The 17,449-nt window shown below is 41.9% G+C and overlaps 1 protein-coding gene across 2 annotated transcripts in view; it reads right to left on the reverse strand.

Moving 5' to 3' along the window:
- Positions 1–17,449, reverse strand: part of LOC123758399 (mucin-22) — a 49,730-nt gene that overhangs the window by 29,955 nt on the left and 2,326 nt on the right. The window contains exon 2 of one of the 2 annotated variants that reach the window (XM_045742761.2): positions 8,272–8,391. In XM_045742761.2, the coding sequence (XP_045598717.1) occupies positions 8,272–8,383 (112 nt within the window). In that variant the 5' untranslated portion in view covers positions 8,384–8,391. Of the gene's footprint in view, positions 1–8,255; positions 8,392–17,449 lie in introns of both variants that reach the window. The other variant, XM_045742770.2, reaches the window with a different exon arrangement.

A 17,449-nucleotide genomic window follows, 5' to 3' on the forward strand; every position in this document is an offset into this window, starting at 1 on the left:
GGAAGGTAACCCCAAGCCCCAAGGGCAGTACTTACAGGGCACTCAGGGAAGGTGACCCTAAGCACATGCAGCCCGAGTACCTGTGAATATTACTCCCAGCTCGCACACCCTCTAAGAGAAGTACAGTACAGATCCCAGGTTCAGCACAAATAAGAATCTGGAGCTGGAGCCACAACGACCGAGCCGTATCCCATCAGCCGAGGAACTGATGCTGAGGATCGCTGCCGTGGGGGTCTGGGACTCCCCCTTCCCCCTCACAGGGAGGCAACCCCATCCTCCGAATTAACAGTACGAGTTTAATACTAAGTGTAATAAGCTCATTTCCTGACTGTTTGGAATAGTACATAATTCCACTTATTGTGCCGTTACATTTACCTCCCCATTTATTCTCCTTGTTTTCTGTCAAGACACTCAGAATCTTAGGATGAAGTTTTCAAGTTAAATTTGCTATACAGTTACACAAGTTTTAAATGTCAGGAATTTCTTTTTCAATTTTCTTAAAAATAGAGATTTTATACAAAATTTGAAAATATACTGAGTTACTTTACATTTTATTGTAATATTTTTGTTTTGTTTTATTAGTTTTATAAAACTGTAATATCATTATAGCTATAGGTTGAGTACTAATTGTAATTAAGAAACAATAAAATGCTCATCTTTAAACACTAAGAAGGTTAGGTTAGGTTGTGGTTTTCTATTCAGCTTTACAGGTAAACTCAAATATTCACAATATATTTGACAATACGGATACTAAGTGAAAATAAGTACAATTCCTGACTGCTAGGAATAGTACATAATTACACTTGCTTGTGCTGTTACATTTACCTCCCCATTTTTGGAGGACAGGCTGGGGGAGGAGGGAGTTGCGCAGACATGCGGCACGGCTCATGTGACGTCATGTTGTTTGCTCGTTTTCAGTTGGGAAGTTCTATCCACTCATTTGTCTATTTTTGTTGTTTTTAACCAGAATAGTTTGTTTTGTGGCGCTTACCTTTCTGGGTGCCAGTCCTGGTCGATGGCAGATATGGAATGCTCCAAAATCACATGTGCATTCTTAGGGCCATTGCTTCCCGTGCCTCTCTGAGAGGGGCCAGGTTCTGTCTCGTGGTCCCCGGTAGGCCTAGAACTCCACCCAAAGCGACTGATGCCAAAGTTAGGGATATCCATATCAGTCTGCATAGCTCCGGGAAGCCGTAGGGGCTCCCCCCCCTAGAAAAGCTTTCTGTTGTTTCCCTGAATCTATCTTGCTAATATTGCTACTACTAAAAGGTTACATCAGCCGCAGAAGTTTTGTTGAGCCTACCGGGACCAGAACTTGGCCCCCTTCAGTGGCACATGGTGAGAGGGCATTTTGATGGAAATAGCTGTATTTGGTGGAAAATTGTCACTTTGTGACAATTTTCCACCAAACCATGAATGTATCCAGAAAATCAGCAAAGCTTTAGACAACTGATGGGTTCACAGAAAATGAAGCCTTGAAACAGCCACACTCCACAAACAATTCACAAAGAAGGGATTCACTCAAGCTAGCTTAAAACTCATTAGTACTGATCACCAGCTGGCTTCCTTGATCAGCCAGTTCCAGAGCTGACGAACAGCCCACCGAAAAACCTGAAGGAAAAGGCGCAAATCAGGGAGCCACCAGGGCTCAAACAGAAAGATGCGTCTCATTACATTCAATGCTGGGTTTCTAAATAGTCTGGCGAAAACTGGTCACAGAGCCTCAAACCAGAGATGCAGCATCTGTGAACACATCGAGCAACAGGCAGCCTGTCCTCCAAACAAAGACCCAAAGTCCATTCCATGCACCCGCCAAACCCCGTTTATGAATGAAAAACGGTATACACACGACTCACAACTGATGACGTCCGAACACTTCCAAAACAAGTGCTTCGCTGACAACTTTTGTTCGAACCTCAACGCTATAAATGCTTCTCCCACGTACTACAAATACAAATAATTGCCAACAGAACCTAAACACCTAACCTAACCTAACCAAATCAGTACCTAAATATGCACAATACGCTAATATATAATAATAATAATAATAATAATTTATATGAGAAAAATTTTGTTTCGCATGAACAGAAAGTTAAAATTGATGAATGCATCTTTGGGGTCAACCGCTCGATAGAATGGACTTGGTCTGATGACAGGCTGCAACAGAGAGGTTGGTGCCACAGAACTGAACCCCAAAATCCCTGGAGGGAAAGCCTGTGAAGCAAGAGCAGATGAAGGGCGGGCAGGGCTTGGACCTGGTGGACCTAGAAGCTGCAGCATGACTGGAACCGGAGAAACCAGAACACCTGGAGCCAAACCCTGCCAGGAAAAAGACAACGTAGGCAAAGTTCAAGTTCATGCACAACTGCTCGACCAGCCAGAGAATCACCCAGAACCAATTCAACACTAAATGGCAACAAAGCTGCAGGAGGAGCAAGGTCACTGGAAGCAGGAAAGAGATGCCGACCAAAAGGCCCAAATGAGACCCAACCAAGCCTAAACCTGGTACAGAACCAACTGGGTCTTCCTCCAGTTTACCAGGAACCCAAACCTGGCAAGCTGGGATTCAACCAAATCCCTGGCCAACTCATATGCAGATTGACTCAGAGCCCACACCAGCCAGTCATTGAGGTGAGCTCAAAAATGCTATGCATGCTACTGGCTGTACATGATGTAAGAACTCTTGAATAAATAAATAAAAACCTAGAGTTGAATACTGTATAATGAAACACCATTTTCTGGGCGAGTCCCGGAGGCTCCCCATAGCTATCCAGGCTGATATAGATAAGTATAACTTTCTAACATCAGCCAATGTGCATGGAGTTCCAACTTACCGGGGACCACGGCCAGAACCTGGCCCCCCTCAGAGAGTCACGAGGAGCAATGGCCTATAGAAACCTTCGTGTGGTTGGGAGTATTCTATGCTTGCCATCGACCGGGTCTGGCACCTAAAATAGGCATCCCAAAACAAACCCCTATTCTGGTGAAAAATTGCTACCGAGAGCCGAACAAGTGGACAGAACTCCCCAAACGAAAATTAGCAAACGAGCATGACGTCATCACTCCGCCGTGCTGCTGTCTGCGCAGGAGGGGAAAGAGGGAGCCCTAAACCTCACACCGGTGATCCACCCACCAGTTCTTAGGCTGGATGTCAAAAATCGCGAAAAACACTACTGAACGGAGGGAGGGAGGGATGCCGGGAAGCCTCTGGGACTACCCAGAAAATGGCGCTTCATTAGATTCAACGTTGGTTTTCTGGGGGAGTCCTGTTGGCTCCCCAGACCTACCTCACCAAAGAAAAGGAAAAGAGGGAAGAACCCGGGAGGCTGACGCCATGCGTCTGAAGACAAAAACAAGACAACCGGCAAAACCGAAGGACCCTGCGGATGACCCGGGAGACCCGAACTCTGTAACAGGAAGGAGGGAAGGGAACCTGGCCAACCCAAAGCGAGGCCACGGCCAGAGAGGCCAAGATGCATAGACAACGGCGGCAAGCCGTAATCATACAACACATGATGCATTCTCGGCCTGACCAACCAAGCATCAACAACCCAAGGACCCCTCCAGAAAGCAGCAGACTCATACTTTGCCAGAAAAGGAGACAGCTGCAACTGAACAAACCTACAACAAGGACCAAAAGAGCAGAAACTACTGCACCGGAGGAGAGAATGAAGCTCCTCAACCCGACCCCCAAAGGCCAATGCCAACAGGAAAAAAGAGCCGAAGAAAAGACGATCACGAACTGAAGGGGCCACAACAGACTGAGGAGAAGCAAGGAGAGAGAGAGTACCCGGTCCAAAGACCTGGACGGCTCAAGCGGCGCATGAGCAGGCCAGAGGTGAAACAACACATGAGACAGCTGACAAAATAGAGGAGATGTAACATCAATACCGAGTGCAAGCTGGAGTGACTCAGCCAGCGCCACACGATACAAGGCGACAGTATTCGGCATAAGATGGCGGTCCTGAAACAACCACGAAAGGAAGGAAGGACAAAACAACCCTATCAGAGACCGAAGTACACCTACACAGTGATAGGAAAAACCAGAAGGACCACCAGGAAATTCATACTGCCGCCGAGACTAAGCACGCAGGTGGGAGACTAACAACAAAGCCACTTTCGCTCCATACAAGTGGTGATAGACATGAGTCAGAAACAGCAGACACGAAGACTCGAGGAGAAGAACAAACCAGCCTGGTAACGGGTTGGATCAATCCGTTGAAAGAGGTGGCACTGCGGAAAGACCTTAGGGTTCGGACACTGAGCAAGCAGAGGCCGAAACCAAGACTGAGCCAGCCACCAAGGAGCCAGAACACCAACTCTCCCCTGGTAAGTCTCCAAGCGAGCCAGGACTAGGAGCAACAGCAGAACTGGGGAGAAGAGGTACAGGGAACCCCACCTCGCCCAGTCCTGCCTGAAGGCATCAACCCTCGACGGCCTTGCAGTCTGAAAAGGGCACCACGAATACCAGGAGACGCTTTGACTACGCCGACACAAAGAGGTCCACCTCCGGAAGCCCAAACGTCCAGCAGAGCCAACTGAAGGAGTCGGCGCCAACCGTCCACTCCATGGAAGGGAAGGAAGCAAGACAGACCGTCCGCCAGGAAAATGGACAACCCCCGAACGTGAACTGCCAGGAGAGCCAAACCCCGAAAACTCAGCGGACAAGTCACCCGAAGCAACGAGCCTCAAAGCCAAGGACCGCATCGAACTCCCCGCGGTTCAGAGAATGAACCACCGGGAAACACTCCAACTAGCGCCAGATTGTCGATCCGCGAGAGACCCGAATCCTCCGGAGCGACATCCACACAGCCGAGAACTCCCGCACTGTGCAGTGAGCCTGACAGAAAAACGACCACACTGCCCCTGGCCGGCCAGGTGAGCAGTGGTCACAAAGCCCCAGCCAAGAGACGACGTGTCCGAAAACACATTTAGTGAGGGCTTATGTAGGCACCAAGGCACTGAACCCCAAAACCCGGAGAGGAAGCCAACAACACAACAACCGACACAAAGCCCCTAGAGGCCGAACCCAGCGGTCACGAGAGAGGTGGAAGGGATGTCCCCGACGGAACCCGGTCGGGGATGTCCCCGGATGTCGGATGTCCCCGACGGAACCCGACCGAGGGAGCCGGTCGGCCGAGCGGACAGCACGCTGGACTTGTGATCCTGTGGTCCTGGGTTCGATCCCAGGCGCCGGCGAGAAACAATGGGCAAAGTTTCTTTCACCCTATGCCCCTGTTACCTAGCAGTAAAATAGGTACCTGGGTGTTAGTCAGCTGTCACGGGCTGCTTCCTGGGGGTGGAGGCCTGGTCGAGGACCGGGCCGCGGGGACACTAAAAAAAAAAAAAAAGCCCCGAAATCATCTCAAGATAACATCATCTCAAGATAACCCAAACAGCCGACGAAGCCACACTCGACCCGGCAGGTAGACCATCATGGCAAAGATCAGGCTCCCGCACAAACCTTCGAGCAACTGCCGCGTGACCCGGGAGCCCCTCAGGAACAACTAAGGCGGGAATGCAGGAGAAGCAGAGCCGCTGGAGTAAGAGACAAGGAAGCAGTCCAAGTGCTCCACACAAGACCTAGCCAAGACCATACCTGAGAGGGAACCAATCAGGAGTTCCTTCAGTTCACCAAGACTCCGAACCCGGCGAGCTGGGAAAGAACCAATACCCTGGCGAGCAGACACGAGGTCTGGCTGGGAGCCCAAACCAGCCAGTTTTTGAGGTAGGCCAGAACCTGAACACTGAACAGAACCAAGCGGGCCACCACGACCTGAGTAAGCCGTGTGAAAACGCAAGGCGCCAGATACAAACCAAATGGAAGACAAAGAAAACGGTAACCCTGATGCCTCACAACAAAACCGAGTCAGTCCCAGAACCGTGGATGAATCGGGACGTGCCAAGACGCATCCTCGAGGTCCAGGGACACCATCTAAGCATCCGGCTCCAACAAGGGCCGGACGAACAAACTCTGCTCTGCAAACCCTGCTCGATACCTCTCGCTACGGACCTGAGACAGTGTAGCCATCCAAAGGAGGGGCAAAAAAACCACGGGTTCAGACGGGACAAGTCCAAAATGAACCGGAGGTCTGCACAGTCCTGTGTCGGGACCGGAACAGGCGGGAACCCACCCGGGGAACACGGTCGTCTCAATCACACCCAAGCAAAACCACTCCGAAACCACTTCGCGCAGGAGAAGCAGCCTGTGAAAGAAAAGACGCACCTACAAGTACCTGCACAAGGCGACCATTCTACCGAACAGAACAGAAGGTACGAATCTGGCACCACTGGCCCCACCAGGATGAAAGAACCCCCGAACCCTAGCACGACCCTTCCGGAAAGGCTCCCCACAAGCCACCTAGAGGACTAACAAGTCCGACACAGGACGGCAACTAGACGAAGTTGTCCGCAGATACTGCACAACTGCAGACTCTGCAAACTGTAACGGCCAAAAAAGGCAAAGCAACAGGAAACCGAAGAAAAGAAAGAAGCTCTTTGCTCCTCTTTCTTTGGAAGAAAACCGAAGAGCCAGGTCCTAAGCAGATTCCAGGGAAGAAGCTTGCACCGCCCGTCGACAGAACAGATGCCAAGCCTCCAACGAGAAGAGAGGCCTGTTAACCAGGACGACCCCAAAAATTCATAGCGAACCCAGTAAGGACAAGAAGAATGCAGAACCACTACGAAGGCATAAGCCGGCTTGTGCCAGAGGTAAGCCGTAAGGGCATTCTGCACCACATGGGACTGGACGAGGGAAGCAGAAAACCTCCGAAGTCGGAACCGAAGAACCCACAGGAGCAGGGAACCAAACTTGGGGGAGGGGTAGAACGATCGGGGAGTGAACGCCGACCTGCATGAAGCGAGATCGTCAACTCTACCTTCCAGTCAAAATGGCTGGATGTTTGGAATGAGCAAAGTTTGCTTGGAACTACCAAGCAAACTTCTAAAAGCTGAACCCCCAGGACATGTCCACTCACGGGGGCCTAGTAGGGGGATACCACCAAGAACACAGATATGGAAATAAACCCTAAATGTAGATAGGGGCAGCCAACAAAAGGCAGACCCCCCCCCCCCACCAGGCAGGAAAACAAAAACAAAAGAAAACCCTCGCAAGAGGACAATGTACCCAGCTGGAACAGAGCCGGCCACTTTAATAGGTGATAACTAACTGTGCAGTACCCTGCGCCCCTACCAGTGACAAAAACGATTTCCTACCCAGAGGCAAACAAGGGCAACAAAAACCCTAGTCGACTCCAAGGGCGGCCAAGTACCGTGCAGTAAAAGACACAGCAGAGGTAGATCCCGAGATGACTTGTGGAAGATGGCCCCAAGGGCACTACTTACAGGGCACCTAGGGAAGGTGACCCTAGGCACATGCAGCCTGAGTACCGAAGAATATTACTCCTAGCTCACACACCACCAGTAGAGACAGTCCATGCCACAAGGCACAGAAACTGAGACAATTGCAGGAGCCAGAGGAACAAGACCATGCCAGTATCCCATCAGTCAAGAACTGGTGGGTGGATCACTGGTGCCAGGGTCTGGGGCTTCCCCTTTTCCCCACCTGGGGGATGGAGGGCGTTACGCAGACAGCGGCACAACAGCATGATGACGTCACGCTCTTTCGCTAATTTTCGTTTGGGGAGTTCTGTCCACTTATTCGGCTTTCCGTAGCAATTTTTCACTTGAACAGGGGTTTGTTTTGGGGGCGCCTACCTTTCTGGGTGCCAGACCCGATCGATGGCAGACATAGAATGCTCCCAACCACACGGGGATTTCAATAGGCAATTGCTCCTCGTGCCTCTCTGAGAGGGCCAGGTTCTGGCTGTGGTCCCCAGTAGGCCAGAACTCCATGCACATTGATACCAGAAAGTTATACCTATCCATATCAGCCTGAATTGCTCCGGGGAGCTGATGCCCCCCCCCCCTTCCAGAAAATAAAAAAATAAATAAATTAAATAACAACCTAATGTTGACTAGTATTTCATTAAAGATTAATACAGTATTATATAATTTATAAGATTTAGTGTATGTATGAGAGAGAGATATTACTTAGTACCATTACTAAATTCACTAGTTCCCTACAGATTTTTACTTTAATTTCATGACTTCAGCCAATTTTAAATATAAACAAACTCTAGATTAACTGTCAGTTTTTGCCAATACAGTACAGTATATCAAATAGAGCACAATACATTTTGAAGAAAATATTGTGCTATACAGTACAGTATCTAAATCTTAAAATAACTACGTACATAGTTATAAACTCACAGGAATGGAGGCACTCAACGATGGTAGTAGCGTCTACATAATAACCTCCACATAATATGCAGAGGAGGTTCGGATGAAGCTCCGTTACGCGGAGCCGACGCAGCCCGCTCATCCCGCAACCTGCAATCAGGGGAGGATAACATGTTCATAATATTTGACACTTTTATTTAAAAAAGTACCAGAAACAGTTTAGTCCAAATGAGCCCTAAAATATAGTGAAATTCACCTTTATATTCAGGTTGTCTTACCAAACAGCCTATGCATATTTGTTTTCAAAGCTGGAATATACTGAAATACATGAATATAAAATTATTATTACAGTATGTATTTTATACATAGTGGAACCTCGGTTTTTGAATGCCCCTTTTTACAAATTTTTGACCAACCGAGCACATAGCGTGCATGGTCGGTATTGGGCCAACTAAGCACCTGGTGTGCTTCAGTTTACCAATGTCTCCCGCCTAATGATGACCACACTTGAATTCTTTGGGAAGAATTTCATTGTTTTTGTGCTTTTTAGTTACTGAACATAAAAGTTCTTATTATATATCATGCCATGGTTTCCAAGAAAGTCGGTGGTAAAGTTCAACCTAAGAAAATAGTTGTGAGGATGACGATAGAGGAAAAAACAAGAGATCATTCATGGTCATGGTGAAACAATGTGATGTCTCACTACAGACAATCTATAAAACGTAGGAAAAAAAAAAAGTGTCTATAGACAGATTCTTAGCAAGGCAAGCAAGCAGTGAGCCACAACCAGGTCCTAGTGGTATGCCTGCAAAACGTAAGAGAGAGAGTACCCCAGAAATGTCATCACTGCCGTTATAATGGAAGGAGACTCCCCTTCCAAACACTAACACTCCTCCTCCCTCCTGCCGCACCGTCTTCCATACACCGTCCTCAATAGAGGTACGATATACTTGTACATACTGTAGTACAAAATATAAGTACTGTAGACATTCAATTATCCGGGATTCGAACATCCGGAAAATGCCTTTATACGGCCAAAATCGTGACCGGATAAAGTTACAGTATCTCAATACCTGGCCAAAATGGCCATGGGAGCTGGATAAAAGCTGGTTTAGCCGGAAAAAAAATTGGAGCCGGTTAACTTGTAGCCGATGTTACACTATCCGGACAGTCAGCCGAATAATCATAGAATTGTCTGGATATGAAAGCCATGGGGCGGGCCGTACCGTATTAATCCCGTCTGGCTGTGGCTCGAGGCGCATGGTGGAGGAGGGGGTAGGGTGGGTGGGTGGGTAGTGTTGGGAGAAAGGGGAGCGTTGAGTGGGACCACCTGGGGGAATAAGGGGGATGTGGAGGGGCCTATACACTACGGTACGGGAATTACCATTAATTTTAGAACAATTCATCATTGCCAAAAACAAAAGAAATACTAGTACTTATGTAATAGAAAATATTATACAAGTTTCCTAAAAACAATTTGCACAGGCTGAAGTGATTCTGTCTGTGCCGAATGCCGACGGCACAGACAGAATCACATGTGCAATTGTTGGCAAATCAAAGAAACCAAGAGCCTTGTAACATTGCTTGGACAGACTGCCAGTGAAATATTTTAGCTCACAAAATGCATGGTTTACACAGGAGATCTTTCTTTCCTGGTTTTATGACGTGTTCTGCAGGGAAGTTCGTGCCTATCAAGTTAAACTCAAAGTAAGGCCAAGCGAAGTTCGGGCTTTGCTGCTGCTTGATAATGCGCCTGCCCACCTCAAAATTGACACGTTAACCTCACATGATGGCAAGATAACGTGTCTGGCACTTCCTCCTAATACAACCTCTCTCATTCAGCCTATGGATAAGGGAGTTATCTGTGGCACGAAGAGGTTGTACACCAAAAAGATGCTGAACGAAGTTTTAGTGGTATTGCCTCTTCTGGAAGATATTGAACTCGGTGTGGATAACAGGGCTAAAAAAAAACTTGAGAACTTGAAGAACTATACAAGCAAGGAAGCCATCTATAACTGGGCCAAGGTGTGGAGTGAAGTAAAGGAATCGACTTTGAAAAATTCCTGGAAAAAACTCCTCATGTCTATGGTCAGAAATGAGGAGGATGAAGAAATGGATTTTGAAGGATTTACAGATGAAATCCATGGAATGTTCAGAAATGCAGGCGAAAACTTAGAAAGATGTGGTTGATTGGCTTGAAAAAGATGCCAATAACCCAAGATATGGTGTGATGAGTGAAGACAAAATTATCTAGTCTATTACTGGTGAGGTCGACGAAGAGGAGGAGGATGAAGAAGGCAGTGAAGAACACCAATGACCACAAAATACAGTGTACTCATGACCTATGTTGACGGATTAATAAATTGTTCAATTGTGCTCATCCAGAAGTTGGAAACATGTATCAGTACCTGAGGCGAACCAAAGAGCTGATCATACAACTGGCCAGTGAACAAAAAAGGCAAGCTACACTTGATTCTTATATGGTATGAAAATCGAGCCAAACGCCTTCAACCAGAGAGGCGTCACAAGCAAGCCAAGCGCCTTCAACAAGTGAGGCGTCACAGGCAAGCCAAATGCCTTCAACCAGTGAGGGTTTCGCAGCTGGCAGTCAAAACTAACTGTGCTTAATGAATTGTACAGTAATTTTAAGTGTTAATTTTAGTGTTGTGTTAGAATAGGTTACGTAAATTGTCAAGAATTTTTAACTTCAAGATGTGTGGCATCAATCAAAAAGACAAACAACAACAAGGTAAGTTGAGGTTTCTAGTTGAATATTTAATAATTATATGTGACAAGGCAATTGTAGTCTCCGTGGTGTAGTGGTAAGACACTCGCCTAGCGTTCCGCGAGCGCTATGTCATGGGTTCGTATCCTGGCCGGGGAGGATTTACTGGGCGCAATTCCTTAACTGTAGCCTCTGTTTAACGCAACAGTAAAATGTGTACTTGGATGAAAAAACGATTCTTCGCGGCAGGGGATCGTATTCCAGGGACCTGCCCGAAACGCTACGCGTACTAGTGGCTGTACAAGAATGTAACAACTCTTGTATCTAAAAAAAAAAAAAAAAAATTCAAATTATGTTGTTTGTAGTATAAAAATAGTTGGAAATGGTTAGTTTTGGGCTCGGAGGTGAAAAAGTACCATTATCCGGAACATGTGATTATCCGGCTGGGGGTCCTTCCCATATAGTCCGGATAATCATGTGGAGACAGTAGTAGTATGTATAAAATGTAATTTTACGTTAATACTTTTGGGGGTGTGAAGCAGATTAATTTAATTTACATTATTTATGGGAAAATTAGTTTTGGTTTTCGAACTGTCTCCGGGAACGGATTAAATTTGAAAACAAAGGTGCCACTATATATATATATATATATATATATATATATATATATATATATATATATATATATATATATATATATATATATATATATATATATATATATATATAATATATAATATATATAATATATAATATATATAATATATAATATATATAATATATATAATATATAATATATAAAATATATAATATAAAATATATAATATACTGTATAATATATAATATAAAATATATAATATACTGTATAATATATAATATATATTTAGGTAATTTTAGGATGAAGTTTTAAAGTTCAGTTCGCTATACACAAGTTTTAAATGTCAAGAATTTCTTTTTCAGTTTTATTAAACAATAGAGATTTTATACAAAATTTGAAAATATCCTGAGTTACTTTACAATTTATTGATATATTTTAGTTTTGTTTTATTTGTTTAATAAAACTGTAATATCAATATAGCTATAAGTAGTAATTTAAGAAGCAACAAAATGCTTATCTTCAAAAACTAAGATGGTTAGGTGAGGTCGTGGTTTTCTATTTAGCTTTTCAGGTAAACTCAAATATTCACTATATATTTCACAGTATGATTTAATACTAAGTGTAAATAAGTACAATTCCTCACTGTCATATATAGTACATAATTGCACTTATGGGGCTGTTACAGTTACCTCCCCATTTTTGGAGGATGGGCTGAATAAAGTGTGAAAATGAACTTTGGAATGTTAATTTTTCAACTACCCTTGACACTGAAGAAAAACCTAGGAAATATTGAGAAGATTCGAGCCACTCGCAGAAAATTTGTCTTGATTGAGAGCTTCCGCTCCATTAATGAGAAAACCATGTGGTGCTTCCTAGCGTTCCCGCTGGTTCTTGCAAATTCTCGGATGCCTTCAATGATGCAAATCAATGAATTTTGTTTAAAAGATGCTAATGATGCTGGGATGTAAAGGGGTGACTGCTGTAATGTTGAAAAACACTCATTTTTTTTATAAAAAAAAAATATAAAAAAAAAAAATTGGAAAAAAAGAACAAATGTCATAAGGTTCATTCAATGTACGCCAGGTAGTCTGCTCCATTTTCTAAAAAAAAAAAATATAAAAAAAAAAAAATGTCAAAAAGATTTATTCGGTGTATGTTAGGTAGGCTGCTCTATTTTCTATGAAAAAATTTTAAAAATTGAATATCATACTGATATTTTTCAGTGGTTGAACGGATTAATTATATTTCCATTATTTTAAATGAGGAAATTTGATTCGCAAGACAAGCATTTCACGTGACGAGCTTGGTGGAAGATTAGGTAGGTTAGGTAAGGTAATATAAGGCAAGTTAGGTTAGGTAAGGTTACTTTACCTTACCTCGAATACGTGCGCATTTTTATATGCAGTATCTACTATATACATGCCACACCTGTGACAGGTAAAAATATTTTTTTTTAAACAACGTCATCTGTTGGACATAAGAGCAACACACACTGTAATCTCTGAAAGTTCTTCACCAATTGCTTTCAAGTTTTGACACGACGTTCCATTCAAATACGTTTGCATTTTTATATACCTACTACAAATATAGATGTCACACCTGTGACAGATAAAAACATGCTTTTTTGGAAAAACAGCGCCATCTGTTGCACGTAAAAGCAACACACGCTATACTAAATATGTTACTATTCCATTTCAATGTTTCCAATTGCATTGATATTGAATTTTCATAGATTTTTATTTATTTTTATTTTTATTTAATTATTTTGTGTGACACTGCGTTGGAATTGAGCTGTGCTGTTTACCATAACATTCATTTTGCGAGTATAGTTTATTTTTATTTATTTTTTATTTATTTGTTTATTAATAAAGTTTGTCAGGGCATTGCAAGTATTTATCTATTCAAACATACTCCAATGCTAGCATATCCGCTATCGGCGAATGGCTTAAATAAAAGACACAATGTTGAGGTGATCAGCATTTTGCAGCATTTGTTATGCCACAGAATTGATGGTGGATTCGGCACTCAAAACAGCGTTCAATAGGTCGGTCGGAAACACCGCATTTTTTGTTGCATGGATTTGATCCCTGACTTCCATTCACTATGTTAACAAGCAAACAACCTCCATGTATGCATTGGACTTCAAAGGTGTTGTTTGTAGGCATGCAACCAAGGCATTCGACTTGGTGAAGCTACATTTAAGAAAGTCAGCAGAGGTAACGTACTATAACTCGCAAAACAAGGTACAAGCATAGGTGATCAAATAGGGTGTTCGTCAAGCAGATCCACACCCAAGCAGAAGGTAAGTAGCCACCCAAGTTTGCAGGCCCATGTCGGGTAATGTTCATTGTCTACATAAATGATCTACCAGATGGAATACAGAATGATATGAACATGTTTGCTGATGATGCTAAGATAATAGGGAAGACAAGTAACTTAGATGATTGTCATACCCTTCAAGAACACTTGGACAGACAACCCGTTCTCGCACTTTCTTACAGTCAATATTGACTTATTAAATACGTGCATATGTGACATACTAAACATACTAGTTTACCTTGAAAAGCTTCATAGAAAACACCGACCTTACCTAACCTTCTTAGTATGTTAAGATAAGCATCTTATTGCTTCGTAATTACAATTATTACTTAACCTATTATAGGTATAGTATTATTACTTAACCTATTATAGGTATAGGTTAAGTAATAATTGTAATTACGAAGCAATAAGATGCTTATCTTAACATTTCGTAATTACAATTATTACTTAACCTATTATAGGTATAGGATTATTACTTAACCTATTATAGGTATAGGTTTATTACTTAACCTATTATAGGTATAGGTTAAGTAATAATTGTAATTACGAAGCAATAAGATGCTTATCTTAACATACTAAGAAGGTTAGGTAAGGTCGGTGTTTTCTATGAAGCTTTTCAAGGGAAACTAGTATGTTTAGTATGTCACATATGCACGTATTTAAAAAGTCAATATTGACTATACGAAAGTGCGAGAACGGGTTGGGACAGAATAAGAATATGGAGCACCACTTGGCAAATGGAATTTAATGTACTGTAAATAAATGCCATGTGATGGAATATGGAATAGGAATAGACCCCATGTGAGAAAAATTATGTAATTATAAATTATGTGAGAAATCTTTAAAGAAGTCTGATAAAGAAAGAGATTCTTTCTATCCAAGAGAGGGTGGTTCTAGACAGAAAACTATCCCCTGAGGATCACATTAAGAACATTGTGCGAGGGGCCTATGCTACACTTTCTAACTTCAGAATTGCTTTTAAATACACAGATGGTGAAATACTAATGAAATTGTTCACGACTTTAGGTAGACCAAACCGGGAATATGCAGCGGTTGTATGGTGCCCTTATCTAAAGAAGCACATCAATAAACTGGAAAAGTGCAAAGACATACTACTAAGTGGCTCCCAGAACTGAAGGACAAGAGCTATGAGGAGAGGTTATAGGCATTAAATATGCAAAAACTAGAAGATAGAAGAAAAAGAGGTGTTAGGATCACTACGTACAAAATAGTAACAAATTGATAAGATTGATAGGGAAGATTTCCTGAGACCTGGAACTTCAAGAACAAGAGGTTATAGATTTAAACTAACCAAACAAAGATGCCGAAGAAATATAAGAAAATTCACTTTCGTAAACAGAGTGGTAGATGGGTGGAACAAGTTAGATGAAAAGGGGGTGGAGGCCAAGACCGTCAGTAGTTTCAAAGCGTGATAAGACAAAGAGTGCTGGGAAAACGGGACACCAAGAGCATAGCTCTCATACTGTAACTACACTTGGGTAATTACATAACAAATGAGTCGGTTTCCAGTGGCTGTCATTCAGTGCTCAGTCCCATTAACTTTCTCTGTAAACTTCCTCGTGTTTTATTTGATATTTTTATATTCTTAGCGTAAATAAGTCACCATGGCACAAAGTTAGTGATAACAGCCAAACAAATATAAAATTAGAACCACGATAGAGGTGAAAAAAAATTTTTAACAAAATATGAAAGTAGTCTCCGCTTGTCTGTTCTTGCTACCGTGTTTGGAATGCCTAAATCTACGATCTCTGACACTAAAAATTATAGAGGCCACCAAAGGAGCTGATAATGAAGTGTTCAAAGCCATCCATGGGTAGTTTGAGAAATTTAAAGGAAGTGGCATTCATAGTGTCGTGAGGCATGGGAAGGTTGCCAGTTCTAACAAAGTGACTGCCACATATGCCATAAACTCATAACAAGTGAAAATAAATTTGCATTTATTTAACTTATTTATTATACTTGTGTGTATTTTTGTGGTCTGGAATGGATTAATCCTGTATACATTATTCCATATGGAAAAAATCATTCAGTATTCAAACAATCTTCTGGAATGAATTAAGTTTGAGTACTGAAGTTCCACTGTACCAATTTATATCACCATAACTTACCAAAAAAAATATATTTATTTTATATTCCAAGAGTGTGACTTAACAAATAAATAAATAAATATTTATTCAGGTAAGGTACATACATACAAGAGATTTTACAAAAATTTATCGATTTATAGATAGAGCTAGTACATACAATGCCTAAAGCCACTATTACGCAAAACGTTTCCGGCAGGAACAAAGCAGACATACCTGTATCTTGCATGTTAAAGGTCCTAACTATGGAATGGCTGCCCAAATGAGATTAAAAACTGTCTCCCAATCAGAGAAACTAAGAAACACCTAAATAATATTATGTTACTAATTTTAATCATATTTCCTCATCCAACATGTTAACCTGTGTTTTGTTGTTATTGTGAACATTAATCATATACTAAATTTATACTGTTGCTAAATATCAAATTGCATTTCTAAATATCATCAAATTGCATTTCTAAATATCACTTAAAATTGTAAATACAGTATGCCAAATCTCTTTAACGATAATAAAATAAAATATTATGCACTGTTGGTAAAAACTGCAGGTTTCTAAATTTCACTAAAAAAGTTAAATCATTTGCTCAATCTCTAACAATGCAAAAATTTTAGCTTACTTCTCTTATAGTTTTATGTATTCCTCCATTAAACTTGTAGATAAATCTCCTAATTATCTTTCTTACACCAAAAAATGCTCTACACATTAGTGGCTTTATTGTACATTTATTACTGACAAATTCTCCACTGTAACATCAAATTTATGTACTTTTTACATAAATTATTATTATTATTACCCCCAAAAATGCAAACTAATTAACTCATTATCTTGTATCCAAAAATGCTGTGCATAACTAGTGGCTTTATCAAATACAATACTGTAAACAAATAATGTACCCACTAAGTACAGTAACCACTATAATCTGATTCATTGTACAGTACTGTATATCCTACAAAAAAATACTGTAATTTATTATTATTGCAGTTAGAATATGAAAATTTTCATCTGCACACCATCTTATTGCAAATTATGCAATAGGTAATATTATGAATGTCTATCCTATTGAAATTCTGTCAATCAATATTGTAATTACCAGGAGTTAATGAAAGTTTCTTTTACAATGTAACAGGTTAGCACTAAAGTTAGCTATGTGCAAAGGCATACTCATTCATTATTCATCTGTCCATTCCTGGACAGATGTAATAGGACCCATTATCATCACACCAGAAATAAATATCTCTTTGATATCCCCAGAGTTAAACTTAATCTGTGTAAACACTCTATGCAAATAAAGGGACCCAGTTTATGGAACTCACTCCCTACTGAATTGAAAAGCTGTCCAACTTTTACATCATTCAAAATCAATACTAAAAAGTACCTAATTTCATCTTCATAGTTTTTCACTTTTTGCCTTAAAATTGCACTGTATCTATTGCTACCCAATCTCCCAACCTTTATGTTCC

Source organism: Procambarus clarkii, chromosome 22 (genome assembly GCF_040958095.1).
Source record: "Procambarus clarkii isolate CNS0578487 chromosome 22, FALCON_Pclarkii_2.0, whole genome shotgun sequence".
NCBI classification, from domain to species: Eukaryota; Metazoa; Arthropoda; class Malacostraca; order Decapoda; family Cambaridae; genus Procambarus; species Procambarus clarkii.